General features: G+C 41.8%; 1 protein-coding gene across 2 annotated transcripts; it reads left to right on the top strand.

Moving 5' to 3' along the window:
• Nucleotides 1–743: 743 nt before the first annotated feature.
• On the top strand, nt 744–6,661 carry LOC147629596 (protein NDL1-like). Of its 2 annotated transcripts, XM_086811088.1 has the most exons (13): nt 744–1,108; nt 1,173–1,256; nt 1,668–1,860; nt 1,964–2,063; nt 2,181–2,278; nt 2,355–2,443; nt 2,547–2,607; nt 2,719–2,805; nt 2,913–2,990; nt 5,049–5,102; nt 5,195–5,250; nt 5,417–5,552; nt 5,649–6,661. In XM_086811088.1, the coding sequence occupies exons 3-13, from the start codon at nt 1,798–1,800 to the stop codon at nt 5,913–5,915; spliced, it is 1,089 nt and encodes a 362-aa protein (XP_086667214.1). In that variant the 5' UTR covers nt 744–1,108; nt 1,173–1,256; nt 1,668–1,797; the 3' UTR covers nt 5,916–6,661. The 2 variants fall into 2 exon arrangements, with proteins under 2 accessions (XP_086667214.1, XP_086667213.1); XM_086811087.1 differs by lacking the exons at nt 744–1,108; nt 1,173–1,256 and adding an exon at nt 1,272–1,573.
• Nucleotides 6,662–27,274: the final 20,613 nt, after the last annotated feature.

Genomic DNA, 27,274 nt, shown 5'->3' with positions numbered 1-27,274 from the left:
AGAGAAAGAGAGAGAGAGAGAGAGGCCTGTGCCTGTGCACATAGAGAGGGAGTCTCTTTTTATTCACTACGCAGAGCTGTGCTAGAGAGAGTTGCTTGCGCTCTCTTCTCCTCTATCCCTTGCGAGTGGAGAGTGAGAGATCTCTATTCTGGCTACCACGTTGAAATTAAAACATGTGATGGAAGGCTGCCATTTGTAGTAACTTGGATATGCAAAGATAGTTGCTTTAAGCAAACCATAGTCCAAAAACATATTGCCTCCATGAAGCATAATCGCTTGTAGAATCGAGGACTCGAACGAGAGGCCCATGGAAAGGTGCAGCGATGACTCGTGCTACTCGCGACGAGTCCCGGTCCTTCTGATCATGAGACACACGGCCACCACCTCCTGTCAAAAGTTCGGTCTTCAAACTTCAAACTTCAAAGGTATGCTACTAAGTTCTCCCTAGAGCCAAGGAATCAAGGAACTAGGCTGAGGTGGACCAGCAAAGATTCCAAGAACGTGGCAAGAACTAACTGTGCCACGCTGTAAACAGCGAGCTAGTATAAATGTTTGCCATCTGGCAGGTTTCAGCCGTCGCTGTCACAGTTGGCGCACCTTCCTTTCGACAAAAAAAAAAGGATAAAAAAAAGCAAAGCGCTGAGATTGCGGAGACCTATGTGGCAGCAGTACAAGGCCGTGCTTGGCGGTGATGTGAGCATGTGCCGCTCGGCTGCTGAGCTAGCAGGAACGTGTTACGTGGGGTGGGGTCACTGAGCTGTCTGCCATCTGGCCTTTGGAGGCTTTGCTCTCGCTGACGGACAACTGGCGGGACCATGTTTTGGACGCTAGGTAGCATGTTGCCGCGGGCGGAATCCGATGCCGGCTCTACCAATCCCTATGTTTACATTGTCTTCAAATTCTAGCACTGCTCGGAGTCTATAGGTTAAGCGCTGGTGGCGTGCTGAGTTGGCAATCTTTTAGAAACACTTTTCACACGCTGAGCTGGCCAAGCAGGGTCCGCGTGATGCCAAGTGGCAAGGTCGGTGGCAAGAGACTTGGTGCTAAATTGTACTAGTTGGATGACTCGTGCTGCTCTGCGTGCGAGCGGGAGCTCGAGGATTGTTGTGTAATGCCCACTTCTTTTTTCTTTTTCTTTTTTTAATGAGAGATTTTTTATTTGTATTATGCAGTGTCCTTACTGATGAGAGTTGGAAGCAAGACTCGATCGCTAGACGTTACTTCAAACACATACCAATTGCTCTACAGCACTGGTGGTAATGCCTACTTTTGCTGTCCTAGATTAGGAGGCTTTCTCCCTGACTCGCCCATTCAATGATCACTTTGTTTTCACCTTCCGCCCACAAGGGTACTTTCTTTTTTGTTTTCTGTATAGTCTGGAGGACTGTGGAGTCTGTAGTGGCACCGAAAGCTGTGTATACACTCTAAGACTCAATCCCAACTGCTTTTTAGCACCCCTCCAATTTCCCACATGGTTGTCTTGCAAATTACTCATTCCTTCATGATCACTTCAAGTACTACAAGCAATTATATATTTACCTAGTCTACCAACATAATTTTCTCACTATACAAGGTCATTGCACAAGCTTGAATCTCTTTAAGTTCCATGATTGTTGTCTCTAGAAGTGCGGGGTTTGATCCTTATGCCTCATGAGGGTTTTCTGCAGTAATCTTTGCGGTGCTGGCGGTGCTGCAGTAGCTGTTCGTACCGTGATTTAATACCTCCCAGCAGCATTGAATGTATGATCTGCTTTTCTTGTTGATTCTGTTGGAGCATCCGCTTCGACAACGAGCACGATGTGTGATCCTCCCAGCACCTGCATCTCTGTAGATGTAGAGACCATACCATGGGGTGGGCAGGTAAGCCTTTCATACCTCTACATGACAGCACCGCTCAATCGGATGAATTTCAGCTTGATCTTGGCTTCTTCTGTAGAATGAAAACCACCTTTCGATTTTGCAGGAACATGTGGTGCGAACTAGCTTCGGTTCCATCTCCGTGTTTGTCTGTGGCGATCAAGCTAGACCAGCGTTGATTACGTACCCTGACGTAGCATTGAATTGTAACAAATTTCTATTCTCACTACTACTAAAGCTTCGCTTAGTAATGCTGTACGCGTGGAGTTTGCTAGGTCTCTGATTGGTCATTCTTGGTTTTCTATGTGATGAATTTGTGGCAGACATGTCATGCTTCCAAGGGCTGCTCTTCTGCCCCGAAGCAGCTTCTCTCCTCTTCCACAACTTCTGCATCTATCACATTGATGCCCCGGGCCATGAGGTATGCCCAATCAAACCTGACCCGGAGTTTTGCTGGGCGGAAAAAGTTGTCTGATCGTAGGAATGAAATAATGCAGTTGGGTGCGGCTGTTATACCGTCGGATGAACCTCCACTAACCACCGAGGATTTAGCCGATCAAATTGGCGAAGTTCTGGACTACTTTGGGTGAGTTTATTTATCCGTGTTGACGTTATCTTCAGTCACCGAGCGTGTCTTTGATTCCATCATTCCTGGCTAACCGCAGCAGCCCTGCCATGTCTATGACCAGGCTGCAAGAAGTGATGTGTATGGGCGTGATGGCAGGAGCATACATTCTCACTCTCTTTGCAGTATGTACATAAATACTCCACGTCCATGTCGCCAAAAACTCTCTGCTGTTTCTGTAATTAGATTATACTCTTCGGCGTGACACCAATGTATTTATTTCTTTTGTGTGCCAGCAAAACCACGGGGATCGAGTTCTTGGCTTGATACTAGTGTCACCTCTCTGCCGAGCCCCCAATTGGTCAGAATGGTTGTACAATAAGGTTGGGCTTGAATTTTATTTTTGATTACCATTGACTTTTATAAGTCTGCAATGCTTGAAAGCTAAGCGTTTATTAAAATCCCTCTACTGCTGGGCTTCCCATTGCAGTTGATGGTGAACGTTCTTTACTTCTACGGCATGTGCAATCTCGTCAAGGATATTTTGCTCCAAAGATACTTTAGCCAGGTAACTTATAATAATAGCCCTCAGTTTTGAAGACCGGGAACCGGGCACCATAAAATTTACCCTTAAAAAAAAAGCTTCAATTTCAAAATTTGCTAATGAAATAATGGGTCTGCCCTTCAAAACCGAGGGCTGAGTCTTATATGCTCTTTCTCATACCTTAATAGGGTTGTAGACATGCACTATTTTTTTTATAATAGTGAGGAATTTACAAGAAAAAGTCAATCAGCAAAAGATAGAAGGGTTGAGGTTATTTTGTTTTCTGATATTTTTGAATATTTTTGGATTTGGTGTAGAGATGTTTTGATTACCATTAGTGTTAATATTTGTGTAAGTGTAGTTATAACTTATTCTTATAATAAAAAGTTTCTTTTGGAAATTTTTGGATTTGGTGTAAATATGTTTTGATTACCATTAATGCTAGTGATTTGGTGTAAATATGTTTTGATTACCATTAATGCTAGTGATTTTGTAAGTGTAGTTATTATTATAATAAAAATACCACATAGTGACAAGATACCCTTTTGCAAAGGGGTAAATGCACCTTTTCTAAACACACACACACACACACACACACACACACACGTAGACTTCGACTTGTACATGCACTTATTGTATGATAAGAAGTTGAAGTGTACTAGGAGTCTTACAATTAATGGTGTGATGAAGTTTAAGTTTACTAGGAGCCTTACAATTAAATGTACCAAGAGAGGTGTTATGAGGTATAGACATGCTTTGGACCTTTTCATCACCACATCATAGAATATTAGTCTCTCCAATTTCTTCACTATTTACACTACATGATGGCACCTTCTCAAGAACTAGGCGTCTATTTATTGTGGAATAAAAGCATGAAGGTCATAGACATGAAACATAAAGGAGGTTCGATTTGAGCCATCAAAACAAAGACGAATTACTACAGAGGGTCATGTGTCTGTAGCATTTCCATTCTTTTATGGTTTGTCTAACGGATGGGTTAAGGCCTCTTATTGTTGTGGGAGAATTGACAATTAGGGCCTAAATAATGTGGTAGTAACTCGAGGAATCACCATATGAAAACCTATTGGAGGTATTTCAATTATCTGTTATCTATAAAATTTGATATTTTAAATATACCCTTTTCAGAAGTTTAGAGATAATAAATGCTAGTAAATGACAAGCTAGTAAATGACCCGTGGCTCTGCTCGCTTTTTCTCCCTCTCTCCCCAAACCTATCCCAAAGCTCTTTCTTTATCTCCCGAACCTACCACGTGTTAATAGCGAAAATGAAGAAAAGGTAAAGATTTGTAGGTGATAAAACTACCCTTTTTTGGACCAAACTTATGGAGTTTTTCGAGTGTAATTTTTTCTTTAAGTTAATAACATGTTTCTTATCAACGCATGTGATATTTGACATATTCGTAGGTGAACCACTAAAGAGTTGTAATGGAGTGATTTGGGCCATCATCGTTGACTTTAATAGCTCATAGTTTGTTTTTGCCACTCCACTGAAGTTCACCAAAAGAAGAGGTTAAATATGTGAATAGTAAATTTTGAGAAGACTTTGAAAAGTAAAAAGAGGAGGTGTTCATTGATAGAAAAAATCTACTTGTTAAATTGTTTGACCTATAAGACAAAAACAAACATTTGTTCTGATGATGTTGGGAGAGAGTGTAATATCTTTGAATTTCATGTAGAATATTTGTTTTTATAATATATATATATATATATATATATATATTATAATGCTAGGTCCTAAGATTGACTTAGATGGCCATTAGCTAGTGTCCATATGAGTGCATCTAAGAAATTTAATGGCACGACTCCTTGGCAAATAAGGATTAAGGAAGGATTTATTGTGGTGTGAGATGAGTTAGATATTAAAAGATATTTTTTAAGGTTTAGTTTTACAATTAAAGGTTTTTTTAACTTTTATTGTGAAAATAACTTTTGAATATTTGATTATGTTTAGAAAATGTTGTTAGGTGACCCACTCGTAACTTTTGAATAACTTTTGAATATTTGATTATGTTTAGAAAATGTTGTTAGGTGACCCACTCGTAAGGTAGTTTGGGTGTGCAGGATCTACGAATGGGGCCTGGTTACGAGTCGGACATTGTGCAGGCCTGTAGAAGGGTGAGAAATGTGTACGTGGAATAGTTTATGTTTTGATAAAAATTTTGCTCGCAGGCCCGTGCTCTGTCTAATTTTTTCCCTCCTCCACACAGTTGTTGGATGAAAGGCAAAGTGCAAATGTGGCGCGGTTGTTGCAAGCCATCGACCAGTAAGCAAGCCTAAGCTCTTTTTTGTTTCTTAATTTTCCCATTGTTTTTTTTTTGTTCTAAGGTGGGAAAAGCAAATGAAAAAGCTTGTTGTAAGGTGCTTTGCTTCTAAGGTACTTTTTTGTTCCGTCCTCATAACTCTCAATAAAATGACTCTCTTCCTCTTAGGAGGGCGGATCTCACCGATGGTTTGAAGAAACTGAATTGCCGCACGTTGATCTTTGCGGGGGAGCATTCGCCTTTTTACAGGGAGGCCGTGCACTTCGCCAAATCAATGGACCGACGTTTTACTGCCCTCGTCGAGGTGAGACCCCAGCTACACCTGCCCAATTTTTGCTCTATTGGTCTGAAAATAGAGTAATGAATTATTTTTAATTTTGTATGTGGCATTCGGGCGCAGGTGCAAGCATGTGGGTCACTTGTCACAGAGGAGCAGCCCCACTCTATGCTGGTTCCCATTGAGTATTTCCTCATGGGCTATGGTTTCTACAAGCGCATTCCTCACCACCACTACCCTATTTATTCCTACAACAACAACACCTCCTCTTCTCCCACCAGCCCTCCTTGCATTTCACCTGACCTCCTCTCACCACAGAGCTTGGGCTTGAAATTGAAACCAATTAAAACAAGAGTTGTAGTCGTGGATGTCCAAGCAGAGGATGTGTGAACGAACTCTCATGATGCTGGCTGAGGGCGTATTACTTCGATGCAATGGGGCAATGGTTCATGGATGGTCTAGACCTCTCAGATTATGCGAGGGTGTCAGCGGCTAGATCTCTCGTGGGCGGTGAAGAACTTCTGAAACGGCGAAGGGGATGCTGGGGGGAAACTTTCGAAGCAACGGCTCCTCGGGGCACCGATCACATTGTGTTGTGCGAAAAAGTATATGAAGGTTTTCAGAGTGTTAATAGTTTCCGGTTGTTCCAGAGAGCTGTAAAGGTGCCCGGGCGCACATGCAATTCTTTTATTACTACAAAACAAAAATAAGAGGAGCGTGTACAAAGATTATTACTTTTTTAAAAAGACATGGTTAGGTTTACTGTATTGTCACACAAGTAAGGTACGAGGTCTAGAGCTTGGAGCAGTTTTGGAGAAGAGACTCGAGAGACACTCCGTGAATACTTTGTGCACGTTCAGTGTAATTACAACTTTCCGCTTCAAAGGTTGTACCTACCTTTGTGGTGTGCGTGCCGCATATATTTTTGGTATAATTCTAATCTGTCTCAAGTTCCTAGTCTTGTCAAGCCTCGTCCACATGGGAAATGCAACATGTTTCAAATGTCTACTGTGACCTATTGTCAGGCCTGAAAATGTTGCAACCCTACCCTAGACTTCATGAAGGCCTAGGTGCTATCTTGGCATTCATTTGAAGGCCACTATTAAGGAAAATTTGTTTTTATGGCCTTTTTTTGCAAGCTTCTTTTTAGTGGTAGCAAGCTAAAATGGCTTTGATGCCCATTGCAGCCTTCAAATTTCTTGTTCTGTTGAGAGAGATGCTTAACAGCAAAATTGGGACTCCCACACATCAACATTTGGAATTTGCATGTGCTTGCATGATGGCTAGGACAGATGGAGGGAGTGAGGTGTGAGTACCTACCTTCCGAACCATTCTGAAAGCATTGGAGGATATAAAATCCAAATTCGTAAGTCTTGGATATTTTCGGAGCTCTTAAGATGTCACTACAAGACAAATATGTATTAGGAAAGTTAGGGCCTCAATCGATCCCAACAATTTTATTATTATTATTTGGCCATTTGCCCATCCAAAGCCCTAACCCATCATATGAAAGCCGAGATAATATGGGAATTTTCATTTGAAAAGCAAAACGTAACAATGCCCATCTTCAAAGAATTGTAAGAAAATAGCTGGTAGTCCCATAAAGTCAAAATTGAGAAGAGAATAGAGAGGAACATAGGAGACATACCTAAACCATAGCTGCTCTCATTTCATCAACACACACCAAGTAGAGAAGCTCCATAGCTTTCCTTCATTGAACTCCACAAAACATAGCACAGTTCCTAATGATAAGTTCACACTGAAATAAACCTAATGCTAATGTCCACACACTTGGCCAATTGGGCATGGCCATTATTATCCACACACACACACACACACTGCTAGACTAGTGTCCACACGCTATCACTCTCCACCAGTTCACGATGAGCTTGCATTCTCAACACTCTCCCTCAAGCTCACCATATCCATCTCATGTACTCCAAGCCTGTCTTGGAAGTACTCAAACTTCTCTTTACTAAGTGGTTTGGTAAATATATCTGCAAGCTGCTTTTCAATCTTCACATATGTCAACTCTATCTTTAGTCCATGTAACACTTTCTCCCTGATGAAATGATAGTCGGCCTCTATGTGTTTGTTCCTTGCATGATAAGACAAATTGCTTACCAATTGTATACTGCTCATGTTGTCACAGTGTATGACAATTTTCCTATCAAAATTCTGTCCCAAATCTTCAAGTAGCTTTTTCAACCATACCACCTCACATGCAGCCAGAGATACTCCTCTATACTCTGCCTCCATGTAGATAAAGCAACTGTGGGTTGCTTTTTGCTACTCCAACTTATCATTACACTTCACAATGTGAAAGCATAGCCACTAGTAGATCTTCTTCCATAAGAACTACTTGTCCAATCTGCATTTGCATATCCATGAACATCCACAGCTTTGCCATACTCATAAAAGAGTCCATAATGTGTTGTAGCTTTCACATATCTCAAGATCCTTCTCACCACATCCAAATGTGGTTTCCTTGGGATTTACATAAACTGACTCACAACTATATAGCATAAATCCGGTCTAGTGATAGTCATGTATATCAAACTACCAACCATCTTTCTATACATTGACACGTCCTCAATCTCTTTACCACAATCAGCCCTTAGCTTTACATTATATTCCAATGGTGTACTCATTGGCTTACAATGTGTCATGCCATATTTTGCTAGCATATTCAATGCATATTTCCTTTGAACCAACCAAATATCTTTCTTTGTTTTCACCACTTCAATGCTAAGGAAGTATTTCATTCTCCCAAGTCTTTCATGTCAAATTCACCACACAATGAGGCTTTCAGCAATATCCTTTCTTGAATCACTTGTCAACAATCGTCATCTACATGGATGACGATCACCACAATACCATTTGTCTTCTTTGCATATAGTGATGAATCTGATGTTCCCACATGAAAACCAATGCTTATGAGATACCTACTTATCTTGTCTGACCAAGCATGTGGTGCTTGCTTCAGCAGCGCATACAAAGCATTCTTCAACTTACATACATGTATGGGATAATTAGGACGCACATAACCTTCTGGTTGCTCCATAAACATCTCTTCTTGTAATTTACCATTTAGAAATGTACTCTTTATATCCATTTGATGCATTTTTAAACCTTTTGATGCAACCAATGTAATCACATATCTCATTGTTCCCATCTTAGCAACAGGGTTATAATCCAAACCATATGTTATGCATATCCCTTTGTGAGCAGCCTTGCTTTATGCCTTTCTATTGATCCATCCAACTTACCTTTGCAATAGGGTTGAATGTTTCATCATAATCCAAACCATATGTTTACGCATATCCCTTTGCGACTACCCTTGCTTTATGCCTTTCTATTGATCCATCTGACTTACATTTCACTTTATACACCCATTTGCAAAACCAATGACATTCTTTCCACTTGTTGGTAATGCAACCAAATCCCATGTATTGTTATGTACCAAGGCATCCATTTCTTTCTCCCATACATGCTTTTTCCAATAGCTTCTCCAAAACATGATGGTCCCACATGCTTCACCATTGATGTCGTATATGCATAATGCATTGCATACTTTTCATATGTCAATCTCTTTGCTGGATACCTTATCCTTTATAGCACTTCTCAAAACCTTTGGATCACGTTGCACACCCTGCACTCTAGAATATGGAGGAACATATATCTCTTACCTTACACCTAGAGTACGTAAGGCTGGGATCCCAAGTTCTTTATCTAGAATTTCTGAGCTAGATGCCTCATAACCTGTTATGCCAATTCCTTCAACCTTATTTTTTCCTTTGTCAAAACAACACTTCCACTTGTGCTCACACTCCCATGTCTCAACCTTCTTGACCATGTATTTACATTATCACTTCCACTAGATATTTTACATGGCCCCAGATAATGAAGTAGAACTCTCTTTTGGCAAGTTCACATGCACATATGCATCTATGTGATCAACCATAACATAACATCATAGCATAAATCAAGAGCATGAATCAAAAGCATGAAAGATCAAGAAACACAAGACTGGGTGCAATCTCCCCCCAACGTGTGTGGCTCCACTCCCACACACGGTATTTAAATCATATTAATAAATTTAGCCCTTGGAGCCATAAATAGCATAGCTTTTCCAAAATTGGGCTTTTTTACAAAATTGAGCCTTAGTTCAATGCTTTTAAAGCATCTCATCAAAAATAATCCTTGCCCAATATATGTACAATGGGCCAACGTATACAAAATGAAATATTTAGCACATATGTGCTTGGCTAGATAATCTCGTCCAATGTCCACCTTGGTCGTCTTCAAACTCATGATCTATACTCAACATAATCCACGATGTTAGATCACAATTACTTTGGAATCACTCACAAAAATAATTATAACAAATGAAAATCATTCATTACCATTCTTCACACATGAACCATGCATCATACATAATTAATTGGATTCACTCCCATGATAAAATACTTTAAAAAAACTCCACATAAACTATGCATCACACAAAATTAATTGGATTCATTCCCATGATAAAATATTCTAAAAAATCTCACTCCCGTGACAGTCCTCCCATTTTAGCATGCAATTGTCCTCGATTGCACCAAATGATCAACAACCTAACAAGGTTAACTCAAATAATTAAACATAGTTCAATCACCATTCCTTGCCAATACTACATACATCAATAACACTAGATGATTAGTATTTATTGTGGAGTCACCCACGATACGCAATCACTAGTATGGTATGACTCGTGAGGACCCATACAACACCTCATTTCAGTACCCTCGTATGGTGTGCGACACCTCCGTCGTCGTCGGTGACCCTCGCATAGTGAGATACCTCGTTCGGTGACCCTCGCATAGTGAGATACCTCGTTCGGTGACCTTCACACTAATCCTCACATGTGCGACACCTCATTCGGTATCCTCGCACATATCTCTCTCGTGTGACACCTCATTCGGTACCCTCACACAATCTTTCACTGGTGTAACACCTCATTCGGTACCCTTGCACGCATCTCTCTCGTGTGACACCTTGTTCGGTACCCTCACACAATCTTTCACTGGTGTGACACCTCATTCAATACCCTCGCATGCATCTCTCTCTCGTGTGACACCTCATTCAGTACCCTCACACAATCTTTCATTGGTGCCACACCTCATTCGGTACACTCGCACACATCTCTCTCGTGTGACACCTCGTTCATTCGGTACCCTCACACAATCTTTCACTGGTGTAACACCTCATTCGGTACCCTCGCACCTGTCATCTTATTCCAATGATGATTTCAATAAGCATGTGTTTAAGGTAGGAATCTCGATTTCTTGTTTGGCCTTGAAGATGGTGTCGTGAAAGCCACCTGAATCTCGATTTCTTGTTTGGCCTTGAAGATGGTGTCGTGAAAGCCACCTGGATCAACAGATTATTTCTAACTTGTCTGTAAGAAAAAGATGGAAGTTTAATAAGTATTACTAATCTTGGTATGATACTGTATTAAACTTAGATTTTCTACACATAACATACTAAACTCCTCGGTCTAATATGGTTTTTAGGGATTTTAAATCTTGAAAGATATCTTGTTTACAATTGATGTTTGTAGACTTGAACAAATCTCTGTTTTGTTGAATAAGAAATCTGTAATCTTTAGGAATCTTGTACTTGATTAAAGTTTTGGTTTGAACGTCTCTTGTACTAAAATAAAACTTCCTCTTGAGCTTGAATAGATCTTGTACTTGTATCTTATGAAAAATTAAGACTATACTCTCTTATGATTGATACTTTGATTCGTGAAGATTCCGCCCATCGGCCATCCGTTGAATTGGAGAGGGAGGGAAAAGAGAAAAATATCAATTGGAATTATATATATATATATATAATATGTGTAGATATGGATTTTTTATTTGAGTCTGCAGGTTTCACGCTTTTATTAATTGAAAGCAAATAAGAAAAATTAATAACCTCCACCCTTGATTATGGAATTCAGACACTCTTACTGTTTTAGCGATCCGATTATAGGTTCAACTGCTCCTCCTCTTTGCTAATTTCATCTCTACGGTTGGATTAGGGAAAGGACTTGAGTTGAGAAAGGTGGTTTTGGGAGAAGAAGGGTGGTTTTGGAAAAAGAAGAGTGGTTTTGGAAAAAGAAGAGTGGTTTTTCTCAAAAAGGTGCCTTTCTTCCTAGCCCTCCATCCAAATTTTGATTTAATGGCTCACAAAATTCAGATAAACATAGCTTCTTTTGCCCAAAGGTTTTCCATACCTTCTCTTCTTTACCTCTTGGATTTTTGGATCAATTCTGTCCTTATCCAAAGCCTTCTACTCTTGCTCCAGATTCTACTCTTCCCTTCCAAGTATATTTGAATTTGTTGCAAAGACTTCAAATTGCTCCATGCCAATAAGCTTTGAGTAAAAATCAATTTCTTGATTTTTCTTCAACTCTCCATGACCCAAATTCAAATCTTGAATTTACCGTGCTCTGATACCATTGTTAGAGTCTCTTTCTACCCCATCGAAAATTTCGTGTAAAGGCTTTCAACCATAGAATGATACCTATACTTACTAACTAATAAAATTTTATGTTTAATCAGTTAATATCCTCTTTTTCAACCCGACAAATTATGAAACAAGTCCTTTCTCATACCTTGAACAGTTTATAAAATATTTTTCTATATTTTCCAAACATTTTGATTGCAGCTTAACTTTGACAAGTTTTGAGTTAAGTTTCCGTATCCGCATTCTAGATTGATTGTTGTAAGATTAATTAATTATGGCATGCATATTTTGTGTCGTCCAAATCAATTATTTTTGCAACTCGGCGAATCAAATTCATGCAAGCTAAGTCCTTCACTACTCTCTCTATTTATCTTTATAATTTTGAATATTTAATTTGATGATCATAATCATTAAATCTCGATTTATTATTTCTTCAAATTATTAACTCGTTAAAAATTATTAGATCGTATCCTTATAAATCTAAATAAATTTCATTAGTCATTGTTCATATTATCACTTTTTATTTGGATGATTAATTCATTTGCATGTGCAAAATTAATTATCTCAATGTTTATTTTCTAGTTTTTAATTAAAAATTATTTAAAAAATCTCACTCCTCCCGACAACATGACTTGAGAGTAAGCAGAGATGTTCTGTTTAATGAAATGAGTAGCTAGTATGCTACTGAAAAATATGTTGTTAGGGGGATTGATGTAACTGAAAATGTGATGATTGCACAGAATGCAAGTCAGCAATCACAATCTTTGAGTGGACCTGGATGTAGCATTATATGGTAGTGATGTGTGTGAACACGTTATGACCGCCCAGGACACTTTTTCCCTCACTAAGAGGTTTTTTCCCCCATGCGTATGTACACCCTCTTATCTACTCATTTTGGGGTATATACTTATCTTTAGTATCTGGCACACATTTGTTCATTCTAATCTAGTGAGTTTGTGTGCTCTCAAGCTTCTCTATCTTGTGTGTGTGCATTGTTACAACCCTAGCCCAAATTCCAACAATTGGTATCAGAGCTAGCTTCCTTGATACTTGATCTAGTAGTCTGCCTCCCTCCTCAATGACCCTATTTTTCTATCTCCGATTAAGATACCCTCTTAGGCAAAGAAGGTATATACTGTAGTGTGATATATACAAAATATACAAAATTTTCGAGGTCTGCTGCTGCAGGGTTTCTACAGACGTTCTGGAAAGGCGTCATTTTGAATTGGTTCTGCTTAATTTTGGATGTTTAGGCTGTGTTATGGCAAAGATTTAGTGTGCAGCAGTATCTACAGTGTCTTCAACAACATCGACCATCATACTTTCACCAGTAACACTCTATTCTCTACTTTGTGTTATTTTTCATACACTTTGCAGGTGATTCAATCAGTTGGGCAGCCATCCAGGGTTGCATTCAGTGAATACTGAGTACTTGCAGTGTGGTTGAAAGATTTTGCATTTGGTAGAAAGTCATGGCTCTGGTAGTAGTGAATCTAGTGATGTATTCAACATGTTGTCTACTGTTGTTGCTGAGAACAAACTTGATGGGACGAACTACCCATTGTGGTCCTATATGATGAGGCATGTATTGGTTGCTAAAGGCCTTTGGAATGTGGTCAGTGGTAGTGAAAGTCGTCCTATTTCACAAGTACCAGTGCAACCAAGTGCTGCAGCAAGTACATCTGAAGTAGAATCTAATAGAGATGTGGCTCCTCTCCACATGCACTACCAGTACCTCCAACTGTTGCTCAAACGAGATGGGATGGAAGAGATACATAGGCACATGCATTGCCTGCACTTTCTGTGAAGCGAAGCATTATTTCTCATATTCGATCATGTAAGACTCTAAAACGGGCATGGATGCACTTGTTGCATTATACCAAGTGTGCAATGAAGCACGTGTTGCATATCTGAGCAAAGAGTTGGAGTTTGAGCACATGAATGAGGGAGACTCAATGGACGGCTTCTTGACCAAGATCAAAGATTTTAAGGAGCAGCTTGCTAGTGTGGATGAGACATATCCTGATAGTACATTGGTGCCCACAGTTCTCAATGCATTTTTGGATTCTTATCAGAGTTTTGCCTCTACCCTTAGACTCATGATGATGAAGGGAAATCCAAATGCCCTTACATTTGATGAGTTGGTTTCAGTACTCTTGCGCAAGAAGAACAGTTCAGGAAAAACAGATCTGTTATATGAGTTGGTGACTAGGCTTTTGTTGCCAATGAGAAAGGTAAAGGTAAATCTTCTTCGCATGGTGGCTATAAGCCAAAATTAGAATCCTTAGGTAAGGATGTAGAGAAAGAAGGTGATAAGCCTAAAAAGAAGGGCAAGTCTCACTATTGCAGGAAACCAGGGCACTACATAAATGAGTGCAAGAAAAGGCTAGAGTAGAGAAGGAGAAAAAGAAAGAATCGGGCATGGCTGTAGCTAATGCATCTGCACCAAGTGCAGAGAAGAAGGAATCTGTAAGTTTTGCTCAAGACGATTGGACATGGAGTATACATTGTAGTTATTATGACCCTTCTGTTCATGATGTATGCATGTCAGTGTGGCAGAATGCTTGGTACTTTGACAGTGATGCTAGTAAGCACATTACTTCACAAAAAAAAATTGTTCGCATCTCTGGAATCTGTCCCAAGTGCAAGAACCATCACATGTGTAAATGGTTCCTCTTATCATGTCAAAGAAATTGGTAGAGTTGTGCTCACTACTGCAAATGGGGGTGCATTACTCTTTCTAAACTTTTATATGTGCCAAGCATTAAGAAGAACTTGCTGTCAGTTTCAACCTTAACCTTGTCTGGAATTTGTCCCAAATGCAAGAACCATCACATGTGTAAATGGTTCCTCATATCATGTCAAAGAAATTGGTAGAGTTGTGCTCACTACTGCAAATGGGGGTGCATTACTCTTTCTAAAGTTTTATATATGCCAAGCATTAAGAAGAACTTGCTGTCAGTTTCAACCTTAACCTTGTCAGGCTTGACCGTGAAATTTATGGATGACAGATGTACAGTTCAGAATAGAAATGATGGTTATTCTATCATTGCCTCAGGTACCTTATTTCATGACCTATACAAGATGGATGTATTTGAATGATGCAAAATTATGGCATGCACGATTTGGTCATCTGAATTATGGCACTTTGTTACGCCTTCAAAGGCATGATATAGTGTCTGAGTTGCCAACTCTTGAGACCCCTACTAGACATGTATGTGAGGGGTATATTCTTGGTAAAATGCATCGGGCATCATTTCCAAACGATGGATCTGTGAGAGCTGTTAAGAAATTACAGCTTATACATAGTGATCTATGTGGTCCTATGAAGAGGACACCATCTATTGGGGGATATTGTTGAGATATCGAGCTCCTCTAGTGAGGCGGTGGCCACTGATGACCCGCCTGGGGGATAGGCCCCACACTTACACCACTGGCATGGTTGGTGAGATCTTGGGTGATGTGAGTGTGTGTGTGTGCTTGCAAGAGCTCAAGCTCTCTTCCCCCCTGCATCTTTTCATGGTATCAGAGCCTGGTTCGTGCTAAGGGCTGAGCTGCAAGCAAGAGAACCACATGAAGTGGTACGAGGGTAAGAGCTTCAACTACTCTTCCTTATTGTGTTGGTGAGTGACTACACCCTTGTCGGGAGCTCTATGGGAGGCATCGGCAAACGATCTCTGATTGAGGAGCTTTCTTCGCGGGAGTAAAGCTATAGGGCAACTATTCAGTCCTTCGGACTGCAGTCCTTCTCGGACTGTCTGTCGGACTGAAATTTTTGGGCCGAAAACGCGTTTCGGGCGCGTCTGGACCTCCGTTTTTCAGAAAGCAGGCGATTTCGAGCACTGCGGGTAAGTCATCGATTCTCTGCAAAACTCTGTTTTAAGAATTGCAGAAAGACAGATTGACTGTGCAGACACTGTGGGTGCTGCAAAGAGGTCTACAGTTGCCATTGGGTGTATGTATGCACATTGAAGTCACTGGTTGTGACATTTGAGAGTACGACAGTACCGCTGTGCAGAAAATACAGCAGTTGTGCAGGAAAAACCAAAGTGTAGTTTCTGGTAAAATTGTGTGTTTGGCAAGATGTCTAATGATGGCATAACACAGATTGTGGCTGAGAAGATGGATAAGAATAACTTCCATGCTTGGAGGTTCAGGTTGACTAATTTCTTGATGGGAAAAGGCTATTGGGACTACATAGAAGGTGAGCATGAAGAGGCACCGGAGATACCGGATATAAATCCGACTGCTGCAGATGTGAAAGAGTTTAAAGACTGGAACCAAGGAGCCAGGAAGGTTATGTATTGGCTTTCCATTAGTATACAGGACACCATGATTGGGCACATTCAGGATGCCAAGTCCCCCAAGGAGGCGTGGGACACCTTGGTAAAGCTGTATGAAACAAATACCAAGGCACGTAAGATACAGTTGAAGAATGAACTTCATACTGTGGAGAAAAAGAACATGTCTGTGAATGACTATGCGTTGAAGATAAAGGGTATTGTGGAATCCCTTGCATCTATTGGTGTGTCAGTAGATGATGATGATAAGGTGGAAGTCTGTCTACGTGGTCTCAGGCCACAATACAAGGCGTTTAAGACGTCTATTCAGACTCGGGAAAACATTCCCAACTTTACAGATTTGGTGTCTATGCTGATTATCGAAGAGAAGAACTTGGGTGAAGACCAACAGTCTCACAAAGCAAAAACAGTTCAGAGCAACAGGCCTTCTACACGAGTTCAGGAAGAGGACGAGGTAGAGGAGGCCATGGACGCGGTCAAGGATGTGGCCGAACAGGTAATCAGAATTATGGCCAGCAGGAAGCAACAACAACACGCAGGTGGAAGAGGCAAATTCAGAGGCAGGGGGAGTCAAAGAGGCCGTGGAAATTGGCAAAGGCAATATAATGATGCACGTGAATGCTATTATTGTGAGTAAGCCTGGACATGTGCAGTCAGAATGTTATAAGAAGCAAGCTGACATGCAAAATGGGAAAGTGCAGCAAAACAACTATGCATCCTCAAGCAGAAATAATGAGGATAATGAAAGGTTGTTTGTTATGCAGTATGTCGTGAATGCCATGTCTGAAAATGTTGATGTAGCACAAAAAGATAATGTATGGTATGTGGATTCAGGCGCTTCGAACCACATGACGAGTCATGGGGAGTGGTTCAAGGAGATGAAAAACCCGGAAAGACCAGGTTTTGTGGAAACACGGGATGACACTGCTCATCCAATTGCCCACGTTGGAGATGTGCCATTGTCTATGCAGGATGGCAAGGTGAAGTACCTTGCAGATGTACTTCATGTACCAAACATAACAAAGAATCTGGTTTCAGTTGGCCAGATGATTGAGCAAGGGTTGCAGGTTCGGTTTACCGAACCTGGTTGTTATGTCGAAGACTTCAAAGACAAGTGCAGGTTGGTTGCAAAAGGTAACAGAGTGGGCAGGATATTTACGTTGAATGTAGACATGCCTGAAATGAGTGCTGCGATGTTTGCAAATGGTTCAGGAGTTGTTGCAGACACAGACATATGGCATAAAAGAATTGGACATGTAAATGTGCAGAGATTGAAGTCTATGCAGACAAAAGGAATTGTGACAGGGCTGCCAAAATTTAAAGTGGAAGGTATGCAGAAAATATGTGAAGCATGCCAATTTGGGAAGCAAACAAAGCATGTGTTTCCACGTAACAGCAGATATGTGAGCAAAAATGCACTAGATGTTGTGCATTCAGATGTATGGGGTCCTACGAAGACCATATCTATGGGAGGCTGCAGGTACTATGTGACTTTCATTGATGACCACACAAGGAAAGTGTGGGTATATTTCATGAAGGAGAAGAGTGAGGTGTTCACTCACTTTCAGAATTTCAGAGTTTTGGTTGAAAAGCAAACAGGGAAATATGTAAAGTGCCTAAGGTCAAATGGAGGGGGAGAGTACTTTTCCAATGAGTTCTCTGAATTTTTGAAGAAGAATGGTATTCGGAGACAGTTTACATGCAGATACACTCCGCAGCAAAATGGAGTTGCTGAGCGGAAAAACAGGCACATTGCTGAGATTGCGCGAGCATTGATGGAAGAGAAGAATATGCCGCACTGCTATTGGGCTGAGGCTGTTTCTACAGCAGTATACATCATGAACAGGACTCCAACTGCAGCCATACATGATGTAACTCCAGAGGAGAGGTTTACTGGCAGAAAACCAGATTTGTCTCATCTGAAAGTTTTTGGATGCATTGCATATGTGCATGTGCCAGATGAGCTGAGAACCAAGCTGGATCCGAAAGCTGAAAAATGTGTGTTTATTGGATATTCCCTTGAGCAAAAGGGATACAGGTGTTATAACCCTACTACACGTGAGTTGAGGGTAAGCAGGGATGTTGTCTTTGATGAGATGAGCAGCTGGTATGCTGCTGAAAAAGAAGCTGTTGGGGCTGATGTGAGTGGAAGTGTGGCTGCACAGAATGTAGGTCAGCAATCACAGTCTTTGAGTGGACCAAGAGAGTCCTCATCTAGTGGGTCTGTTGATAGACCATGGAGTGGCAGGCTGCGTCATAATACCAGTCCTGCAAATGTGATTACTACATCACGTAAAGGAAAAGAGAAAGTGATTGAGCCCCTTGGTATGCCTGACATTTCTGCTAGGCATTCTCATGTTGATGGAGAGTCTAGTGGCTCAGATATGAGCCTTGATGAGGAGCTTGGGATCCCTGAGAACACCTGGTGTAAAGAAGGCTATGGAAGCCATGAATGAAAAGCTGGGAAGATCAGGGAGAGTGAAGAACCCTGTGCAGAGATTTACATATGATGGTTATGTGGCACATCACTATGCATATATGGCAAAGGTTGTGCAGGTTGTTGAGCCCACATGCATTGATGAGGCTGTTGGAAATGTGTGTTGGGAGAAAGCTATGGATGAGGAGATGGATGCACTATATGGAAATAAAACTTGGGATTTAGTGCAATTGCCTAAAGGCAAGAAAGCCATTGGATGCAAGTGGATGTACAAAGTTAAACATAACAGTGATGGAAGCATAAACAGGTACAAGGCTAGATTGGTAGCCAAAGGATATGCACAGACATATGGGATTGATTATGAGGAAACTTTCAGCCCAGTTGCCAAGATGGCAACGGTGAGAGTTGTGATAGCAGTGGCTGCGTCAAAGCAATGGTCTTTACATCAGATGGATGTAAAGAATGCATTCTTGCATGGGGATTTGCAAGAAGAGGTGTATATGTTTCAGCCACCTGTGGTTATGAGGATGTGGGTCACCCCGAGCATGTTTGCAGGTTGAAGAAAGCCTTATATGGCTTAAAGCAAGCACCAAGAGCATGGTCTGACAAGATTTCTGAATATCTTGTCACTATTGGCTTTTATATAGCCAATACAGATTTCTCATTGTATGTGAGACATGGTGATAGAGGAGTTGTGCTTGTTGTCATCTATGTAGATGACTTGATCATTACGGGGGATCATGATGCAGAGATCTTTGATGTAAAGATCTTGCTTAGACAGAAGTTCGAGATGAAGGATCTGGGGGAGCTCAAATATTTCTTGGGCATTGAGGTGATTAGGTCACCACATGGTATTGGATTACTGCAGAGACAGTATGGCTTGGACATGTTGTCCAAGTATGGTATGACAGGCTGTAAGCCTATTTCTGTGCCATTGGATCAGAATGGCAAGTTGAGTGCAGATTCAGGAGAGATCTTGGAGGATCCTACTATGTACAGACGCATAGTAGGAAGTTTGATCTACATGACGATCACTAGACCAGATTTGAGCTATGCTGTTGGGTTGGTGAGTCAGTTTATGCAGGTTCCACGGAAACCGCATTTGGATGCAGTGAGACGCATACTGAGGTATGTGAAGTCTACTTTGCATTGTGGACTATTCTATGAGACTGGGACAGAGATATGTGTACATGGGTACACAGATGCTGATTGGGGGTAGTATCTCAGATAGAAGATCTACCAGTGGATTCATGTTTTCTTTGGGGAGTGCTACTGTGACTTGGAGCAGCAAAAAGCAGCCTACGGTTGCTCTATCGAGTACAGAGGCCGAGTACAGAGGAGCTGCTATGGCAGCATGTGAGGTAGCTTGGTTGAGAAAGCTACTTGCAGATTTGGGTCTATCAGTGGATAGACAAGTTGTCATTTTCTGTGACAACATTGGCAGTATACAGTTGGCCACAGGAACCCAGTCTTTCATGCTCGTACGAAGCACATAGAGGTTCACTACCACTTCGTCAGAGAGAAGGTCTTGGCAGGAGACCTTGATCTTGTTTATGTCAGCACAGAGGATCAGGTAGCTGACATCTTCACCAAAGCATTGGGTACAGAGAAGCTCCGCAGATTCAGGGCTTCGCTTGGTGTACATGAGATGGAGTTGAGCTCGAGGGGGGGAGTGTTGAGATATCGAGCTCGTCTAGTGAGGCGGTGGCTACTGATGACCCGCCTGGGGGATAGGCCCCACACTTACACCACTGGCATGGTTGGTGAGATCTTGGGTGATATGCGCGGCCAGTGGGATGACAGGCTGTGTGACAGCCATTCTAGAGACTGGCATAGTTATAGCGCCAGCTCATTTAGTCGGGTTCACACTATAGAGAACCCGTGTATGTATTTGGTTGAGTACCTTTCATATTGTGTGTACTCTTATTCTTGTATATGGAATGTTGAGTGTTGAGTAGAGAAGAAGAAGATTTTCAGCCTCTCACCTTGTGTGTTCCCTATTAGGGTTTGTGTGTGTGTGTGTGCTTGCAAGAGCTCAAGCTCTCTTCCCCCCTGCATCTTTTCAGATATCTCTACTTGGTCACTTTATTGATGATTACTTCAGATATACATGGGTGAATCCATTAAAGCAGAAGTCGGAGGTTTTTATGTGCTTCAGGAACTTTGTATCCATGGCTGAAAATGCATGTGAATGTAAAGTTGGCACCCTTCATTCAGATCGAGGGGAGGGGGGAAGTATATGTCCAAGGAATTTCATTCATATATGGCTGAAAAAGGCATAAGGCATCAATGTACAGTGCCATACACACCTCATCAAAATGGTGTTGTTGAGAGGAAACTCTCATGGAGATGGCATGATGTATGGTGAAAGCCCAAGATTTGCCTCATGGTTTTTGGTTAGAAGCAACTATGTGCGCCGGGGTTCAGTGGGAGAGGACGCCCATGCGGAGTCATGGGCGGCCAGGCTAGTGTGGACGACGGTAGGCCACACACTATATAACCCGGCGGGGGATGAGGGGCAAACCTCATTCTTCCTCTATGGCTGGGTGGTGAGCCAGAGGCCGTCCCCTCTTGTGGTAACGCCCGTAGTGGCGTTACGGATATCTAACACTGGTATCAAAGCCTGTGAGACCGACGGCAGAGCGGATGGCCATGTCCGGGGTTCAGTGGGAGAGGACGCCCATGCGGAGTCATGGGCGGCCAGGCTAGTGTGGACGGCAGGCCACACACTATATAGCCTGGGGGATGAGGGGCAATCTTCATTCTTCCTCTATGGCTGGGTGGTGAGCCAGAGGCCGCCGTCCCCTCTTGTGGTAACGCCCGTAGCGGCATTACGGATATCTAACATGTTCACATCATCACTCCAGGGGAGATTTGTAGCATTATGTAGAAGTGATGTGTGTGAACACACTTATGACTGCCATGGCACTTTTTCCCTCACTAAGAGGTTTTTTCCCCCGTGCGTATGTACACCCTCTTATCTACTCATTTTGGGGTGTGTACTTATCTTTAGTATCTACTATCACACATTTGTTTATTCTAATCTAGTGAGTTTGTGTGCTCTCAAGCTTCTCTATCTTGTGTGTGTGCATTGTTGCAACCCTAACCCTAATTCCAACACTGGGGAGAGTCCTCTTGTGTTGGGTCTATTGATAGACAATGGAGTGGCAGGCTACATCAAAATACCAGTCATCCTGAAAAATGCAGTTAGTGTAGCATAGAAAGGCAAAGAGAAGGTGGGCCTCTTGGTATGCCCGACATTTCTACACGGCTTTCTTATGTTGATGGAGAGTCTAGTGGCTTGTGTAGCGGAGCCTTGATGATGAGCTTGGGATCCCAGCTATTAGAACACCTGATGTAAGAAAGGCAAGAGAAGCTACAAAAATGCCAGGTAGTGATTATGAATAGCACAGGGCAGGGAGATTTAGAAAACCTGTTTTGAGACAGGTTGACATATGATGGTTATGTGGCTCATCATTATGCATATATGGCTAAAGTTGTGCAAGATGTTGAACCCACGTCTTGAAGAAGCTATTCAGAATGTAGATTGGAAGAAAGCCATGGATGAAGAAATGGATGCATTAGTGGATGCAAATGAGACTTGGGACTTCGTGCAATTTCCTGAAGGACAAGAAGGCTATTGGATGCAAGTGGATGTACAAACAAATAAAGCAGATGGAAGTATTAGCAGATATAAAGCAAGATCGGTTGCCAAAGTTATGCTCAAACTTATGTGTGCGCTTTTGCCGCACAGGTCGTAGCTGGGGACTTGCCGGACACCGTATGCGAGCCACGAATGGCTGCAAGCATACAACCAGGGAAGGAAGCTCAAACAGAATGCCAAAGGGTGTGTCACTCACCGCTCAACCGCCGCCTTGAAGGATTCCCGCGTCGCAGCCGTGAAGGAGGAGCCGCCGTCTCGCCGCTCTACCGCCTCTCCGCCCCGCCGTGCCACTACACAGTGCTCGATCGCTCTCTCACTCTCTCTCTCTCTCTCACACACGCAGGAGAAGGAAACCCAAGAGATAAGGCAAGAGCACTCTTGTATTCACAACACATGAGAATAAGGATTTTAGGGTTACCTTTGACTCTTATAGGTGACTTGGCCGTTCACACTTGGGCGTCCATACATGGCCGGCCGACCCTAACCCTTATCCTACTGATATCCAAGGTGCGCCTCTCATCGGCGATCACCCAATCCCTTTATCCTTAACATATGGTGCCGACAAGCCCGGCCCATGACTCAGAATATTTAAATTAATGACGTAAAATATAGTACGTCTCAATGTCCGCCATGGGTTAACATGCCCCCCTTCCTAATGTAGATTCCGTCCTCGGAAGCTATGGTATGGTAAGCTCGATAGGGTTGTTGTGGTTGACCGTCTGCAAAACAGGGAAAAGAGTGAAAGTATGCTGGAATTCAAAAGATATAAAGTGTATAAATTCAAGCATGTTAGACCACAATGGATGTTGCTATGAGAACTTAGTTTAAGGGTCACATGAATGAGCTAGTGTAGCAAATTAACAGGAGTTTAAAATTATTGAAAGTAAATCAAGAGTTAGCAAGGTGTCAAAGGTTAATCAAGGTTTATAACTGACCTAAGTCAAGGAAAATAACCAAGGTTAATCAAGGTTTATAACTGACCTAAGTCAAGGAAAATAACCAAGCTTAATAAATAAACAGATGACCACACTGTGTCTACTCTAAGAACAAGTTTATACCACGAGCCTAGGGACACAAGAAACATTAGAGTTACATGAGCCTTTTGCCTTTATTTCTTCACGCACATGACAATTTTTATACACAATGGTGGCGACCTTCCTAAGGCAAAACTAACATCGATCCTGGTACCATGTTTAACACAAGGCATTATCCAAGAATCTATTAGCTCACTTTAGGCAAGGCTACCCCCTACCAACCAAGGCATCGGTGTGGAGTAGAATACTCCTCGCCTACCAAGTATCAATAAGGCGATAGGCCAACATTAAAGCACATCGTAGACTTGTATTGCCATTTATTGTAGGCTTTTTTTTTTAAATAAAGTTTCTTTTGATCTTCGCTCCTGAACTAAAATGTGTTCTTACATCCTTTCGACAAGGGGTAAAAGCTATGTCCTAGAGGTCATCACACACACAGCCAGGTGTTCAAACATTAAGATGGTTTGACCCTAGACCTAAGACAATCGTATTCCAAGGTTAACTAAAGACGTCATGCTGCCTAGGAATATTTCCAATAAAGTTAAGCTCATTAATGATTTACACTAGCATGCAAGTAACTTCAAAAACTAAGTAGTACATTGATAATTTCCATGTGGTCATGCATTATAGTTTATGCAATTGATTGAACAGTAAAAACGAAAGAGAGTGGGTATGGAAGAATTACACCTATAATTGGAGATCTCCTTAATTTGATGAGACAGCTTGCAATTTGATGTAGATATATTTTGATGAACGTTGCGGCAGTCTCAGGACTTGAAAGCGAACCCACCTCAAACTTTTTAACCTGTACAATCAACTAACAAGCACTATACCTCGAGAGGCACATGAGTGTGAAAATTTCAAGACTTGTTTAAGGAATCTAAACTAGAAAAAACTTGAAAACACTAACCTACCTACCAGTCACCACACTACTACTGAGGATATGGTAAGAGGATGTTGTAGAGTCCTGGCTCTAGCCCTAAGGCTAAGCCTCTATCCGCATCATCCAAACAAATAAAGTCAACCTCAGTAGTGCCATGAGTTTCATCCGTCCATTCATCATTGTCAGATATTTCCTTTTCATTTTCCCATCCACATAAACTCATCAAAAATGTAACCATGCGGCGAGGATAGTCATCTTGTGGAAAAGGAAAGCATTGGGCTATCGGGGATATGTCCTCTACGGAGTAGGGGTCAGTCATGGTCAATAGGCAAATTAGCCATTCTAATTCCTCAACATTTTCCTCTCTGGCTAGTACATCTATATGATCCCATTCAGTTTCAATTACAGGATAGCACATGTGGAATATCTGAGAAAGGTACAGATGATACCTCTCACCAAAGGTAGGAGTGGATGAAGTGTATGATGATCGAGCATCTGCCATATCTGCAAACACAGATATAGCATCAGTAGGTTTATGACAGGACAATCTAGTTCTTGATTGTATACGGATATTTCTCTTGTTTTTGTGCACTTGCTCTTTTTACTATTTTTTGTTTTACTTTTCTTTGTTTTTGTTTTTGTTTTTTTAAAATGTATAAAGCTATATATATACATCCCCTTGAATTTGGCAATTACATGGTCAAGGGAGAAGGTTGAGGATTCATTAGAATGTCGAGCGTGAGTACATGCTCCCCCTTTCCTTGGGTGGATCATATTATTTGCAATGATGTTGCAGCCTCTTGGAACCAATTTGTCCAGCGGGTCATAGGTTGTGATGTGGGCAGATAGCTTTTTATGACCCTTGTGGCCACATCCAATTGCAGAGATGGTAGTGTACGCTCCCATTGACGAATGGAGGAAATGGTTTCCGACGATACTATTACAAGGGGAGACGTAGACTCATCGGTTTTTTGTTGGGTGTTGGCAAGAGTAGGTGTAGAGCATGTAGAAACTTCTATATCAGCGTGTGCCTGGCATGAGGAGCTAGAAGCTTCATGTGGCTCCCCCCTTCCTGAGCTAGGTGGTAATGATCGATATCGTTTGGGAAGCCAAACTAACTCTGGAAGAAGTGGTGTGGAGCACTCTGTTACCTTTCCCTTACAACGATCTTGAATTATTGTTGGGGTGGCAACAATTGGTTTGCAAGGTTTTACAGGTGATGTAGAGGGATTTCGCTTATGTTTAGGGACCCAAATCTGGTCATTTCCCTCATAGTACCCTTGGGCTACTAATAATTTTTTAGGGATCCATCGTGATGTTACCTTGCCCTTTTTCGGGTGGGTAGCCGCTTTCCTTTTACGAGGCTTCTTGGTGGCTGAACGAGATTGAGCAGGGGAAGTAGCTGTTAACGAAGCTTTGGGGACCCATTTGTATGTACTCTTTGGCATAGTAAGCGAAGCTTTAGAGACCACCTTGCCTGTTTCCACTCTTGGCGTTGAAGCGTTAGAGGGGTGGCCTACAATCGAAGATGGTTTTGCCACTGGACTTTGTGATTTTTCATTATCTAATATTTGAGTGGATGACTTAGGTGCGGGATTTTGAGCGGTCAGACCTAGTGTTGGTTCTTGCGTTGTGACTTGTCTGGTTGCCCAATCGATATTGCACTTGGTGGCCATCATCCATTTGCGCCCTAAGATTACAGTCCCTTCCATGGTACCAGTAGGCATAACCAAAAAGCTTTGAATTATGGTTCCCTTATCATAAGCAACCGGAGTGTGCAGAATTCCTGAGACAGGGGTTTTCTTCTTGTTGATTCCTTGAACTTGGATAGCGCTCTTGGATAAAGGTGGTTTTCCAAGTTGACACCACACGCCATATGATAGCAAATTATGTTGAGCTCCTGTATCCAATAATGCATTATACAGCACCTCCCCGTAAGGACTCTGTAACTCAATTGGGTATCTTAGAGGTGGTCTGCTTCCTCAAAAAATACTTGCGTAATTCCCAAGTTGGCTTCTCGTTGTCGCCTAGCACGCTGTTGACGTTCTTTGGCTTCGACTCTCGCTTGTATCTTTTTAAGCTCAGTCTTTAGCTGCCTTCTTTTGATGGATTGCATGTAACTCCTCCTGGCTCAGGGGGTCATAGTATCGTTTGAATTTCTCCCATTAAGGAATCCAATGGTTTCAACCCCGTCGAGAGTCTCCACTCTGATGGTACCTTGCGGGGTAATTTCACATACTCTATATGGTCCCTTACCAGCATATTTGAGCTTCTTCTTTTCGTTTCGCACTCCATACATCAGGACTTTATCCCCAACCTTGATGTCCTTGTCCTTTAGATGGCAATCAAACCATTTTTTCCTTCTATCCTTCTCCACAAGGGCATTGTACACAGCCAATTGTCTTTCTTCGTTTAGCCGCTCAAGGATATACAGACGCTCTGCTAAGGGATTACCATCCCAACCCTCTTGAGTAGCAACACGAAGACTAGGAATGACAAATTCCCACGGCATGACTGCTTCTTGGCCATATACCATTTTGAATGGTGTGCAATTAATAGCCACTTTGTACGCAGTACGATAGGCCCATAAAGCTGTCGTAAGCTTTAGATCCCAATCCGTGCGATGAGCTTCAACTGTCTTTGTCAAAATAGAGATTAAAGTCTTGTTGGTACTCTCGGCTTGGCCATTCGCTTGCGGATAGTAAGGAGTAGATTTATGATGGGATATCATGAAATTTATTGTGAGCTCCTTAATCACTTCATTTATAAAATACGTACCATTGTCGCTCACAAGTTCAAAAGGACAACCGAATCGTGTGATTATATTTTCAAAGAGGAACTTGGCTGTTGTCCTCGCATTTGCCTTACGTGTCGCTTTCGCTTCAGCCCATTTGGTCATATAGTCAGTGGCCACAATAATATAGCGAGATTGTGT

The sequence above is a fragment of the Cibotium barometz genome, chromosome 17 (genome assembly GCF_041138505.1).
Source record: "Cibotium barometz isolate CiBa-2024 chromosome 17, ASM4113850v1, whole genome shotgun sequence".
NCBI lineage: Eukaryota > Viridiplantae > Streptophyta > Polypodiopsida > Cyatheales > Cibotiaceae > Cibotium > Cibotium barometz.
This window is presented reverse-complemented; position numbering and strand designations above follow the sequence as displayed.